The sequence below is a fragment of the Chelonia mydas genome, chromosome 7 (genome assembly GCF_015237465.2).
Source record: "Chelonia mydas isolate rCheMyd1 chromosome 7, rCheMyd1.pri.v2, whole genome shotgun sequence".
NCBI classification, from domain to species: Eukaryota; Metazoa; Chordata; order Testudines; family Cheloniidae; genus Chelonia; species Chelonia mydas.
This window is the reverse complement of record NC_057853.1, coordinates 107122545-107137937: the sequence shown is the minus strand read 5'-3', so window position 1 is coordinate 107137937 and position 15393 is coordinate 107122545. Positions and strand designations below refer to the sequence as shown.

The window sequence follows — 15393 nt, the reverse complement described above, 5'->3', positions numbered from 1 at the left end:
GCCTGACTCGGGCCAATACGCCTTCAGGACCCAGGCCCTAAAGCCCAGCAGTGGGGTGGGGTCAGTGCCGAAATCCCACTGGGACTCAAGTCCAAACTATCATTTTGCAGTGTGGACACAAGTCAGGACAGGACCAGGTTCTCAGCATTGTGTCCTGAGAGTCTGCCCATGCTATCCCACAATCCTATGGCCCAGTGATTCCTGGCCTTTCTATCCCAAGTCTCGCAAACTGACCACAGGAAATTGACGCAACCCACCTGATTCAAGTATACTCTGTGTTTAATCCTTCCATTTTATTCTGACTGCTGAACTGAAAACAGATTGAACCACCTTCTGTGTTAGCTGTGGCCAGCAACAGGAAGTCCTTTGCCAAGCATGCTGGCACACCTGGTCACAGGACCATAGTCAGATTCTGGTACATCTTTGGTGTGAGGTGAACAAGACAGTTGACTCCAGTAAGAATAGTAGAAATGACCACATGTACCAAGAAATATCAGAAAAGCTGGCAGTGCTGGGGATTCAATGGATAGGTGATCAATGCAGAGAGCAGATCCAGACAGACTATCAGAAAGCCAGGGATGAGAACAGCACCTCTGGGAACTCATCCTGCCTCTTTTGTGAGGACTTTGACCAGGTGCTGGGAACTGCGCCAAGCACTGAGCCAACCAATCAGCCAGGATGGTGACCTTCTGACCCCCTGAATCTATTACAGCAGTGTTACTCAAAGTGGTGGTCCGCGGACCGTTGCCGATCTGCGCACACATTGGAAAAAAAAAATGCCGGTCCCCCACATCAGATAGCTTGAGAAGCACTGTATTACAGCACCAGAAGGAGGGCAGCAGCCACCGGATCACTATTACAAAGTGACTCAGGTGCTCATGCCAGTCCCTGTGGACACTTTGCCTCCAGAGCAGCTACAGCACATCTGGGGCCATGTTCACAGGAGCTGTTTGATGACTTCCCAGAGGAGCAGCCTGCCACAGAACCAGCAGCAGAAACAGAAAAGGCAGAAGCAGCCTGAGGCCTGGTAAGTTTCTGTATCCATGTCTGTTATTAATATACAAATGAGAGATTTCTGGTTTATGACTAAGGTTAAGATTTTGTCACAGGTATTTTTAGCAAAAGACACAGACAGGTCACAGGCAACAAACAAACAATTCATGGGAGCCTGTGACTTTTACTAAATATCCTAAGGGGAGGGAGGGGAACTAACAATGGGAGCCCAGCCAGTGGGAGCCCTGTTCATTTCCCTATGAATTTTGATCCAATCCCGGGTGCTGCAAACTTTTCCCATAGTATAAACACCAGAAGGGTAGTCACATTTCAGAGCAGGGTGATTTTTCTAGGCCCTCTTCTGCAGGTCACCAGCCCCCTCCACTCATAGATGTGTTGCTCACTCACTGCAAATTGAAAACCTCCTTAGCATAAATGGCTGGCTTGCCACCAGTAGTCTGGAACAGAATATACCTTTAATATTCAGAAATTTCCAGAATACTGAGTGCCTGAAAGGATTGTGGAACTATAGGCAGTAAACCACAGCAAGTTTACTTCCATGGTTTATACCCCTGCCCCCCAACCCCAAGCTGAAGTGGTCAGCAATTTTTAAAGATATATCATTTGTAAATTTCACCTTTCTTGCATGAAGGCTTTACGTATACTAGCTCTTAGTGTTCACAGAGCATCCGGGAACTAAAACGTAAGCTCTCCAAATACTCTGAAGGAGTTTTACAAAGTATCATTTTTTTGTCCTGGAGATTCCAAAGCCACTTCTGCGATGATACAGACTTCTGCAATACTGAAACAACCCTGTTTCATTTCTGTTTTCAAGCTGATATTTTCTACTTCTGCATGCCAGACACAGACCAGCAGGAACCTGGGGTGTCGCACTGCCAAAATGCAGTCAAAGAGGATGTTTGTTTGAGATGACCTCTTGGCAGACATCCTGGACAGGGGCAACCACCAGTACAAGAGGGAGAAGAATTCACGACAGAGTGAAAGGCAAAGAGATGCAAAGAGTGCGAGGAGATACTTGCAGTGCAGTTCTTTGAGCAGGAATGTCACTTGAGAGAAAGACCTATTTGAGAGGCTGCTTGCTAACAGCAAAGAGAGTGCAGGCTCCTGGCTTCACCCGCACCTGCTAAGCCAGCACCATGTCCTGAGTCCCCTTCATGCCACCATATCCTGCAAACCAGGAACTCTTTGGACAATTCTATGGTTCTGTGGCCCATGCAACCAGCACTGAACTTTAGCTGGACTGGGAAAACGTACCCAGTGCAGTCCTCCACCCCCAAGCAGCTCCAAGTGCACACAATATGCCCTACAAGGGCAAAGAATGGGGAGGTAGGGGACACTCATAAGTCAGAGAGTTTCAATTTATTTATTTTTTTGCATTGGTTTCATGGTTTTGCACTGTTCACTCTTTGTGTATGCACTTGATTTTATTTAATTTCCCTTTTGGTCATTTCATGGCAGCTGGCCTACCCATAAGGCTTTTAATATTGTTAACATGATTGTATTGCAGAATGACAAATAAAGCCTTTGTATTCAATAACAAAGTTTATTACTATCACTACAGATGAACTGCATAAAATATATATTTAAAAGAATAAAGATAAAAAACATGAGGAGGCATAACTGGGAAGTCGTATACAACAAAACATCTCAATACATCTTTTCAAATCCGTAAGTAAAAACCACAGTTCATCTTATCCATAAGTAAAAATGCATAAAAACCACCATCCCCACTACCACATTGTAAGCAGTTATCTCATCCTCAATTAAAAATTCGTAACAATCACTACCCCTCCCGCAGTGATAGTACTTAGTTTATTGTTGATATTGCTATTCAGATGCATTCAGAAGCATATTATTCTCCTTCATTCATTGGTCCATGCAAGTTCATAATGTGAGTGCACAAAGCATCCCTGATTTCTGTTGCACGAGTGAATCCTGCACCAGTTGTGACAGGTGCACTTTCTGGTGGAGTGTATTGGTCCAGCAATCCATCACTATCATACATCCACTTCAGATTAAATGGCTTTCCTGTGGCTTCACAACCTTTGTGAAGAGCACAGCAAGCCACAATAATGCAGAGGATTCCAAACGATTCTGTAAACAGCACCAAATTCACATTCAACCACCATTCTACACCTACTGAGCATGTAATTAAACCTTCTTTTGCCAGCGTCTCTGTGATCAGAGTACTCTTTCATAACTCCAGGCAAAAGAGAACACACACGAGTCTCCTAGAACAACAGTGAGGAGAGTTACTGCATTATGACAATGTCATCTGATAGGTTCCAGTCTGCCCATGAAGGTAAACGCCCAATCGGCAGAAAACCCTATTATCATGCACTTTTCCACGGATCAGTCTCTGTGGTCGAAAAGAGCCTGAATAACAATGAAGTAATACCCTTCTGCAGTTTACATACTCTTGTGCTCCTTGAGGAGGGTAAACTATGGGAACATTAGTCCCATCAATGGTCCTGGGGCAGTTTGAAAACACTATTCTCTCAAAACCAGCAATTATTTCAGGGACATTGTTTGTGCCCACTACCTTTGGATAAATCACATGCAATACTGCCTCAGATACTTCTGTTACTATAGTCAACTTGCCAAACCAAACTGATTAGCAACAGACCTGCAGCATCAGGAGTAGCTAACTTCCAGATGGTTATAGCAAACCACTTCTGGACCAGCATGGCCTCCCTCATGTGTGTGTCTTGATACTGGAGGGTCAGTGCAAACTGTTCACAACACTCTGGAAATGTTACTTTCTTCATGCACAACTTCTGGACGAACTGCTCGTCATCCCAGGTCCATAAGATAAGATCCCACCAGTTTCTGCTTATGGCCCTGCTCCAGAGGCGCCAGTCCTGAGAGGGAGTATCAGCAGCTATACCAAGAGCCACAAGCAAACATCTGCCAGTTGGACTCTGCCATGTCTGTACTGTTCTCCTCCTCTAGATGTGCTTCGGTAGGACAGAAAACACTGCCCAAATGTCCACCAGTATCTCATGGATGCTCTGCCTGTTTCCCGAAGTGAAAGCGCAAGCAGTACAAGTTCTTTAAATGATACCTCCAGACTGGCTCCAGACGCTGGTACAGACCCAAAGACAGCTCAGCTGGATGTGTTGGTGGGCAGAGGCAACTTCCGGTAAAGTGCTGCTGGATGGAGAGTGAAGTTTTCCCACAGTGCACTATGAACCAAGAGCTACAGCTGAGGAGGGTACTAGGAAGCCTGGGATAGACTGGTTTGACTCAGGTTTCTGCAGTATGGTGTGGACACGAGTGCTGGTGTGAGACCCAAGACCAGAAATTCTAAACCCATGATTACTAATAAGCGTGGAAAGTTAAGCATGGGCTTTGAAACACCTAGTCTGTGAATCTGAGTCCCATAGACACAGGCTTACACTGCAGTGTAGACATACCCTATGGCTCTGTCCTTCAGTGACATCAGAGTTCCATACAGGCACAAAGCAAAGGTCTACCTCTGTGGCTATAAATGCAGGATCAGGGTCTATGTAAGTATTATTAATAATATACAGGGAAATATATACACCCAGGTTTAAGGATCATGCCATCAAGGGGGACTGCTAACCCCTTACCAGCCCTCAAGTGCAGAGGTGGAGTGGTTGCAGTTATTAAAAGGACCTCACATTGTAATCATGGCTCAATTTTGCCCTCCCTGTAGCATGTGTAAAGTGGAGCATGAAATGCACCAAGCCATTCAGGAGCAAACTACTTTGGAGCAGCACACAAAACTCCCAAGATACACACACGCACTAACAAAGGCATTTTTAAACTGTGCAACAGCAATAAAAAAAATTGGAAAAGGGAGGCAAAAGAGATGAGAGGATGAAGAGGACAGAAAAAATGATGACAGAAAAGAGGAGGAAGAAATACAGATCAGGCAAAAGGTAGAGGGAAACAAGTGTGTAAAGGGGTCAGTATTTTCCTAAATCCTTAAAAACTGGTGGTATCCCCCACAGTAAGTGAGGAAAGAGGCCATGGAGGAGGGGATCAGAGAAACAAAGAAATGACAAAGTGGTAACACAAGAGCAAAAGAAAATCCAAGCTGCCAGAGCAGCACATCACCTGCTGTATCAGTCTAACAGTCAGAGTTACCTTCAAAAAACATCTAGTTGTCAGAAAGTGGTGAAAGATGGGAAAGTTACATGCGTATTCAGTATTTATCTTTTAAGAGATCAGAACTTTAAAAATGGAAATAAAGTTATAATACGGCTAATGGTTTCCACAATATAAATCAAGAACAAAAGGGGCATTTCAGTTCTGGAACCACTCTACTAAATGCTAGGAGGCTAGCATATGTGAGCAGTCAATTCACGCAAGAGGAACTGACTGCTCCTGCTGTAGGTAAAACAGTATATAAATTACAGTGTTACAAAATCTGGATATCCCATGACATTCAGCATAATTTTAAATTCACCACGATGTTTTTAAATAAAACTACAGACAGTTTACAATTTAGGTTGTTCTTATTGCTGAACACAGCACATGGGTCAATTACTGCTCAACTGGAGGTTTTTAACCTGTGAGAATAAACATGACAGACTAGTTCAGTCCTGCAGTGAGAAAGCTAGTCTGTCCAGTCATGATTCTCAGTGCTGACTACAGCACACAATTAAAAATTAAAAGCCCAAAATCATAGGCATTAAGCTCACGCAGGACAAGTTCTTACAGTAGATCAGGTAATTAATGGTAATTTAACAAAAGCAAGAGCACCCAAAGAGTTCCTGAAGGGCCAAATTGCAGCACAGCCCTTCTACGTCACTATAGCTGAGATGTGGAAGATTAATCATTCTAAATGTAGCCAAATTTAAATTATTCATCCTTCAATGGCTATGCAAAACACCCTACTTTGTGTTATTGTTTTCTGTCCCATCGTCCTTAAATCCTATTTTTTTCTTTTCAACTATATCACCTAAATGAAGAAGCTATCAGCTGTCCAATACAAAGGCTGAACTATCTCCTCTATAGGATATGACCTAGCTGGTAGACTGGAACAAATGATCCAGTTTCTATGAGAGTCTGGGAATTGGTTGAGGCTCGATCCTGACAAGACAGAGATAATGTTAGAAAACTAGCAAAAGACTCAAGAACTAACAGCAACATTTTTTTTAGGTACATCAGAAACAGGAAGCCTGCCACACAAATTAGTGGAGCCACTGGACGATCAAGGTGCTAAAGGAGCACTTAAGGAAGGTAAGATAATTGCTGAGAAGCTAAATGAATTCTTTGCATCAATCTTCACTGCACAGGATGTGAAGAAGATTCCCATACCTAAGCCATCCCTTTTAGATTACAAATCTGAGGAACTGTACCGGATTGAGGTGTCAGAGGAGGTTTTAGAACAAGCTGATAAATTAAACAGTAATAAGTCACTAGTATTCACCCAAGCGTCCTGAAGGAACTCAAATATGTTGCAGAACTACTAAGTACATAGCCATATCAGCTTCTGTACCAGATGACTGGAGGATTGCTAATGTGACACCAATGTTTAAAAAAGCCTCCAGAGGCAATCCTGGCACTCATAGACCAGTAAGCCTAACTTCAATACCAGGCAAACTGGTTGAAAAGTAGTAAAGAACAGAATTATCAGACATAAATGAACTTGATTTGTTGTGGAACTGTCAACACAGATTTTGTAAAGGAGCATCAAGTCTCAACAATCTACAAGAATTCTTTCAGAGTGTCAACACGCACATAGATAAGGATAATCCAGTGGATATAGTGTACTTGGACTTTCAGAAAGCCTTTAACAAAGTCCCTCACCAAAGGCTCTTAAGCAAAGTATACAATCATAGGGTAAGAGAGAAGGGCCTCTCACGGATCAGTAACTGATTAAAAGATAGGAAACAAAGGGTAGGAATAAATGGTCAGTTTTTACAATGGAGAGAGGTAAACAGCAGCGTCCCCCAGAGATCTATTCTGGGACCAGTGCTGTTCAACATATTCAACATATTCATAAATGATCTGGAAAAAGAGGTAAACACTGAGGTGGCAAAATCTGTAGATGAATCAAAATTACTCAAGATAGTAAAGTTCAAAGCTGACCGCAAAGAGTTACAGAGGCATCTCAGAAAATTTGGTGACTGGGCAACAAAATGGCAGATGGAATTCAATGTTGACAAAGGCAAAGTAATGCACATTGGAAAACATAATCCCAACTATGCATATAAAATGACAGGGTCTAAATTAGCTTTTACCACTCAAGAAAGGGATCTTGGAGTCACTGTGGATAGTTCTTCGAAAACATCCACTCAATGTGCAGCAGCAGCCAAAAAAGCTAAAAGAATGTTAGGAACATTTGAAAGGGATAGATAATAAGACCAAAAATATCATAATGCCACTATATAAATCCATCCCACATTCACACCTTAAATTCTGCAGTTTCGTCACCCAATCCCAAAAAAGATATATTAAAAGTGGAAAAGGTATAGAGACAGACAACAAAAACGATTAAGGGTATGGAACAGCTTGCATATGAGAAGGAATTAAAGACGGATTTTTTTTAGCTTGGAAAAGACATGACTAAGGGGGGATATGATAGAGGTCTATAAAATTATGAATGGTGTGGAAAAAATGAGTGTTATTTACTCTTTTACATAAAACAAGAACCAGGGGTCACCCAATGAAACTAATAGGCAGCAAGTTTAAAACAAACATAAGGAAGTATTTCTTCACACACCGCCCAGTCAACCTGTGGAACTCATTGCCAGGGATGTTGTGAAGGCCAAAAGTATAATTGGGTTAAAAAAAGAATTAGGTAAATTTATGGGGGATAGGTCCATCAATGGCTATTAGGCAAGATGAGCAGATCCGATAAATGTTGATGCAACCCCATGCTCTGAGTGCCAGAAGGTTGGAGTGCACAGTAGAGGATGGATCACTTGATGACTTCCTGCTGTTCATTCCCACCGAAGCATCTGGCATTGGCCATTATCAGAACAGAAGATACTGGGCTTGGTTTGGCCCCGTTTGGCCATTCTTATGTTCTTAAAATCTGGGCAACACCCTTGCCTGAGGGAGCATGTCCACTATTTGCAATACAAGTTCTCACTAGAAACCATATTAAATTCTCTACCATTTCTCAATTCTCAGGTTTTATTATTAAATATTTGTATTACCATAGTCACTAGAAAGAAAAGGAGTACTTGTGGCACCTAGAGCCTAACACATTTATTAGAGCACAAGCTTTCGTGAGCTACAGCTCACTTCATTGGCTTATGCTCTCATAAATGTGTTAGGCTCTAAGGTGCCACAAGTACTCCTTTTCTTTTTACGGATACAGACTAACACGGCTGCTACTCTGAAACCTGTCATTATGCATAGTCACTATGGCTCCCAGACACGGACCAGGAGTCCATTGTGCTAGGCACTGTATAAACAGAACAAAAAGACAATCCCTGCCAAAAAGAATTTACAGTCTAAATGTAAGACAAAAGGTGGACAGACAAGGGAGTACAAGGATAGTATTAGTCAGCGTGATTGGTGGTAGTCTTGACACACCAGTGGCCTAACTGTGGTCAAGTTTTTTGTCGGCACTATGGCAGAAGAGAGTTTTAAGTAGAGAGCTGAAGGAGGAAAATGGGATAGCTTTGAGGATGTGTACAGAAAGCTGTTCCAAAGCATAAGGGGCAGCATGGGAGAAAGTACAAAGGTGACCGTTGACTATAACATGTGGGTGATGGAGCCTGGCATAATCAGAAGTGGGAGTTGTCATTTTGCTAGTGAATACAATAGTTAGGACCGGCATAGGTTGTGAAGAGCCTTGAAAAAGAAGACAAGCAGCTTACGTTTGATAAAGGGATGCCATATTTGTTAAGACAAGTGAGAAGGATGATGCCATAACTGAGATGTGATATGATGAGAGCCTGAATGAGAGTTTTAGTTGTGTGCGTGGATAGGAAAAACCGTATCAGTGGCAGTGGCCAACTGCGATTTTTGCCCCTTCTGTGATTAGACAGAAAAAATATCCTTTTTTGACATAGAGCTTGCTACAATTATCTGCGCCTTTGTTTCTTTACGATAAGATTACTGGAACATGCTTTACATATGGCTATATGTAGAGCCCATTCACAAACTGAAGCAAATGCGAAATACAACCACCCACTTTTCAATATATCACATACAAAATACAAACACCAGATCTTCCTTTCCCCCATATCCCAGAGTTATGAAGATCATTTTGGGGGATTATTTCACCATGGCAGTCCTATAAATGTTGATTTAAATCTTCATGTTAAGTATTATTTAATTTGTGTAAAATACCATAAAAATCAAAATAATGAAATTGTGAAGTTTAATTAATATTTGTGAAGTGCTTTCAAAATCATGGCAGATGCCTATGCACTTTGCGATTAGATGAATACCTAAAGACTGACCTGCATCTTGAGGGCAGGAAATACAGAACCTGGGTAGTTTGTCTGTCATTCAGACAGATGTAATTTAAAGATTACTATAGTCATTGTTTTGGAGGGCAGAGTCTTTTTGGACTGAATTTTCAAAGGACCCTAAGAGTTAGGTGCCCTACTCCCTTAGGCACCTTTGACAATTCCAGCCTTCATTATTAAGGTGACAGAGAAACCTGCACTCAGGACCATCTTCAAAACAACTCCCACCTTCTAAGGTGCCATGTCAAACCCCATGTACCATCCAATATAACTTTGTGCTACCTTTAGGTCCAGATCTGCACTTTACTGTTTTCAAGCTGCCAACACCTAGCAGGACCAGAGCCTTAGGCAGACACCATCTCTTCTAGATGGTTTTTGCTGGCTATTTAAAACAGGTTACACTGAATATAAAAAGTGTTAAATCTGTACATTCAATTTGGTAGGAGTCTGTTGATAACCACAGCCAGTCAGGCTTTGTTCCTGGAAGCTGGTATAGGGTACTTCAGCAGCAGTCCTTAGTGATATTAGCCTTAAAACTGGGTGTGCATATGTCCCAGCATACTACTGTTTATACAGTGAGTTTCATAACTGATATTTTTGCTGTCTATAAAATAAGATCAGTTAACTAGAAGTGGATTGTTAAATATGGGGCCTGTAAAGAACAATATGGGGAAAGTAGTTGACCACATATACATATCTCATATTCCAGCAGGACCGATTCAGCCAAATGCACTGAGAAAAAAACAGAGTTCTACACCGTGTATTGTGCAGAGGTCTCTCATACAAGACCTTTAATAAACAAAGTTCTGTTCACTCTGCATCAATACCATGGCAGTTGCCCAGTGACTACTGTGTGTAAATGAACAGTGTGTCATACACAACAGTTTGTCAACTGGCTAGGCAGGTCTGTGCGATGTCCAATACTTTCCTCATTTTACTGTAACACTGGTTGTCTCATCCATCTGGCAGCGCTTTGTCACACCTTAATTTGTGCATGTTTAGAGTCAGGGGCTGTCCTTTTACTGAGTGTCTCCAGAGTCTGACTATGGATTCATGTGCCAAGATGCTGCTACAGTACAAACAGAGAAATTGAATGGCGTGTGCCCTTGACCTGCCTTCCCCCTGGCGCCACGCAGTGTGCTATACAATAGCTGACAGCTTCCCTTCCCTTCGTTTCATCAGAGGCAGTGGCTGTTGCGGCAGTACTGGGAGGTGCAGTCTAGGAAATGCTGCCGTGTGAGAGGCGGCGTTTACATGAGATCGGCTGAAGGCCAGCAGCGTATTCGGTGCGGCACAGAACCGGGGCAGTTGCCGTCCCCAGGCGCCTCGGCTCGGAATCGGACACAGGCAGCGCAGGGCAGCCGTGAGGGTTTATTGTCGCACGTATCGCGCCCGCGCCACATGGCCGAGCAGGGCCCCGCTGAGGCGGCGACTCCCCACACGGGGGAGGAGCCCGGCGGCGCCGTCTGCTGCTGCTCGCGGGGGCGGGCGAGAGGCCCAACGCGAGGGAAATGCTCAATGCGCCCCCCGCTCCCGCTCCCGGCCCCGGCCCCTGCCTTGGCCTCCCAGGTTGCTGATCCCTGCGCCGGGGCCAGGCCTAGGCCGGGGCCTTCGCCACCCAGCTACAATGGGCCGCGGAGGGGACACGTTCCGGGGAGGGGAGCGGGGCAGGCCCTGAGCCCCGCCCGCACTCACCGTTCGCCCGCTTCAGGGCATTCTCGGGCCGCTGGAAATACACCGGCATGATGGCGGTGGGGGCAGCAGCTTCTCCTCACAGGGCGGCGGCGGCGGACGACTCCGTACGCCCAGCCAGGCAGCCTGCTGGGCCGGAAAGGGAGAGCACCACGTGACCCACCCGCACCGACGTGTCCAGAAGCGGAAACCCCTCCTCCTGCCGTGCAGCTCCCAGGGGCGGGTATAGTCCGGCACGGAGCAAATGTCCCGCCTAGAATTCCCCCCTAGCGGAGGGGGTAGAGCGCTGTGGTGGGACCCTTGCTAGGGTTACAGGTTCGAATCTGCTGTCCCCCAGGTAGTAAGGTGATGGTTGTTTGTAGGGTGGATGCGCGTAGGGAGAGGCCTTGCTGCCTGATAGGAAGCGTGTGCTGCGAGAAGCTGTAATGTATAAAAGCTGTATACGTGACCTTGCATAAAGATAGGTGCCCAGGTGAAGAACTCCTTCTTGCCCAATGCTTCACTTTACAACCATGATTTTCCTACTTCACATTATACAGAGCACCTTTATAATAAACCCTATGCCGGGTTACACCTTCCTTAACGGGGTGCATTTATTCAAGCGATGACACAGGGTGTGCTTTTAAATGCTGGCGTGTGTAGTGTCTTCAGAAGCATCAAGATACAGTACTGCCTTTGTAAGCTGGAGGAAGTGGTTTTGAAAGTTATTATGGCAATTAAAATTGTATTCAGTTTTGCACATAAAGGAATCCAAGTTCTTTGCTTTATGTGAAAAACAGTTTGCCACAACTTTTTAGCAGGTAAGCTCTGCAGAAAACTTGCATTGTCTGAGGTGTTCAAGAAAAGCAGCTGATTAGTTTCTGAATTCTAATCAATTAAAAATGGCCAAAACAAAGTTCATCCTGAGTGTCATGATTTTCCAGGCTCCTCTAGCGTAAAAACTACAATCTGTAGAAAGTAACCAAAAAAAAATAATTATCCAGTGAGAGTTTGGTGGGTTCTCCAAAGTTACGTAATTGTTTTGTTAAGTAAAAATGGGGCGGGGGGACTAGGGATTTACATCATAATTGTCGGTTTACATCACAGCTAGCAGACTGAGTCCATGGTTTAGTTGTTTTTAGGAGGGGGAGATCGTGATTTATGTCCTGGCTGAGCACAGCTGCTGAATTGGCTGAACAGTTTTAGGATTACTGGGATGCTCTCTGGACTAGTAGTAGTTGTTGGCTTGTAGAGCTCCGTGAAGCTGTTTAGCAGGTTCATGAATGTGGCTCTTGAACCGGTTAAACAGTTTAATGGAAAACAGCATATTTGACGACGCAGCAGCTGTCACAGCAGGAGTCTTATTCTTTGTGAAGTTGTTTCACCCAGCTCTGGAGCTCCCTGTCTTCATGAAAGCAACAGCCACTAAAGCTGAAGAGCCTGTTCTTCATCAGACTGTTCAGCCAGTTCAGGAATCAGTTTGCTGATCACTTTAGATCTCAGTGCTGTGTGAAACTAGCCATTGGGAGGTTGGAAAGCCTTTCTTAAACTAAAAAAAAAAAAAAATTCTGGGAAATGAATACAGAAAAACAAATTTTGTGTGAGTTAAGGTTGCTCTATACATAACATACTAACACAAAACCAAGGAAAACACATGACATGACAAATTTTACTCTTGAGCCCAGACTTGCACACCTCACCAGATGAAAGCCTTCCAGCACTGGCTTCCCTGAACATGAGCACATTTTCCAGAACTATATAGAATATAGAGTAGGGGGAAGGCTCAGGTCTGAAGTCTGGCTATTTATGGTGGTGAGACGACAATTTATTCTTGTTTTGCTATATTTTTAATGGAATTTTTCCTTTTTTAACGGAAGAATAAAGTTTTCTTTCGATTGTTGATTTCTTTTTATGTTTTCTCATTGTTTCAATATTGTACACCCACAAAAACATATATAAAGTCTCAAAACAATTAAAGTGCAACATACATAACAATATATTTTAATATGGTGGTTTAATAACAGGATGAGAGCCGGGAAGCAACCAGCAGTCTCTCAAATAGTTATTTTACCAGAAATGAATGATTGTTTCTGTTAATTGCAGGAAGAGCAGGAGGAATCGAAACAGAGGCTAGGTGTGGAATGGAGGACTTCTGATAAGCACTGTAGTTGTTCTAGAAATATTTTCTCTCTCTTTCTCCACCTCTTACCCCCACTCTCAAAAAAGGAGAGATAGAACATAGGAATTGTCATACTGGATCAGACCTGCGGTCCATCTAGTCCAGTATCCGGTCTCTCAGAGTGGCCAATATTAGGTGAGTCAGAGGAAGGTGTAATAACCACAGAGTAGACAGATGTGGGATAGGCCTCTCCCTGATCTCCCATAGTTAGAGATTGACCTAAACCCTGAAGCAGAGTTTAATATTCCTTCCAATTTTCTTATAATTAATTATAACTCCATATATTCTTTTATCCATATCCAAACCTGGTTTGAATTTTCGTAACTTCTTGTCCTCAACAACTTCCTGTGGGGGTGAGTTTCAGTCTAATTACACATTGTGTGAAAAACTGTTTAATCGATTTTGAATTTCCCAACTTTTAATTTCACTGAACATCCCCTTGTTCCTGAAGTATGAGACAGGGAGAACAGTGATTCCAAATCTACTTCCTTTGTCAGTTAATTATTTTATGTACTTTTGTCATGCTCCCTCTTATGCATGTCCTTTCTAAGGTAAAAAATCCCAATCTTTTTAATCTCTATATGAGAGTTTTACTATGCCCTTTATATCTTTTTTTGAGATGTGGTGCTCAGTATTCCAGGGGGAGGCCACACCACTGATTTGTATAAAGGCATTATAACATTCTTTGTATTATTCCCATTCCTTATGCATTCTAACTTACTAGCTTTTTTTTACTGCAGCTGCACATTTAGCAGAAGTCTTTACTGTGCTGTCTACAGTGATGCCCAGGGTCCCTTTCTTGAGCTGATAGAGTTCATTTAGAACCCTGTAAGGTGAGAGTAGTTTAATATTTTTCCTTCAATGTGCATTACTTGGCATTAATCAACACTGAGTTTAATTTGCCATTGTGTTCCCCGTTCACTTTCCTTCTTTAAGTTTCTCTGAAGTTCCTCACAGTCCTCCGTGGTCCTGACTAACCTGAATAACAGCTTGCATCCGATGAAGTGAGCTGTAGCTCACGAAAGCTTATGCTCAAATAAATTGGTTAGTCTCTAAGATGCCACAAGTCCTCCTTTTCTTTTCGCGAATACAGACTAACACGGCTGCTACTCTGAAACCTGAATAACTTTGTGGTTTCTACAAATTTTGCTACTTCAGTACTCACCCCCCTTTCTAGATCATTAATAAATATATTTAACAAGACCCCGTATGAAACCTTGAGTCTCCTGATGAACACTGACCACTTGATCATACTCTTTGCTTTCTGTCTCCTAGCCAGTTTTTGATCTATGACAATACTTTGCCTCTCACCCCGTGACTGCTGGCTTCTTTAGTAGCCTCTCATCAAGGACCTGGTTAAAGGCCTTTTGGAAGTCTAAATAAATTACGTCAACTGATTCTCCTTTATCCACTACTTTATTGACATGTTCAAAGAATAGCGAGACACAATTTTCCATTTCTAGAACTGTACACAATCCAGTGAAGAGGTACTCAAAAGAGAAGAAAACAGGTAGGCCTCAATCCTACATTTATGTGTTTGCTTAACTTTACATAAGACTTTGCAAGATCTGTATTTTGTATGTGTTTGTATAGTGCCAAACATTCCTGGGCCCAAATTCTGTTTGGAACCTCTGGACATAACCGTAATAAAAACAACTGATAATAAAATAAGACTTCTGAGCAATACAACTGTATTTTGTATAACAGCTTGCATGTAAACTATACCCATCAATGATTTACAGAGTTAAGTAACTCAGAGTTAAATACAGTAATACAAAGAGTTACAAAATTAAAATAGAAAATTAATAGCAGAGGAAGAGAAAAATTCAGAGTGATGGACAAAAATAAAAAAGAGTTTTCATCTCCTATTTGAAAATAGATTGGAAAGGTAGTGATATGGAGAAAGCTGTTTTACATGGTTGCAAAGGAGAAAGCTTCAAGGGATAGACAAAAAGCTAAATAAGCAGAAAGAGATGTCTTCAGACTATGGCCTGATCCTGCGAACAGGTACATATTTAAGAGGAGACACTGACACTCTTCAGGAGGCATATAGGAATAATACATATCAACAACAATAGAGATCCACTTGGATAATTATCATCAATGATATACATTTAAGAATGGGAA

The 15393-nt window shown here is 42.7% G+C and overlaps 1 protein-coding gene across 9 annotated transcripts in view; it reads right to left on the bottom strand.

Annotated features, from left to right (window-relative positions):
- EIF3A (eukaryotic translation initiation factor 3 subunit A) overlaps window positions 1–11438 on the bottom strand; it is a 49617-nt gene extending 38179 nt beyond the window's left edge. For all 9 annotated transcript variants that reach the window (XM_007064219.4, XM_037905847.2, XM_037905850.2 and 6 more), the window contains exon 1: window positions 11112–11438. In XM_007064219.4, coding sequence (XP_007064281.3) covers window positions 11112–11160 — 49 coding nt within the window. In that variant the 5' untranslated portion in view covers window positions 11161–11438. The remainder of the gene's footprint in view (window positions 1–11111) is intronic.
- Window positions 11439–15393: the final 3955 nt, after the last annotated feature.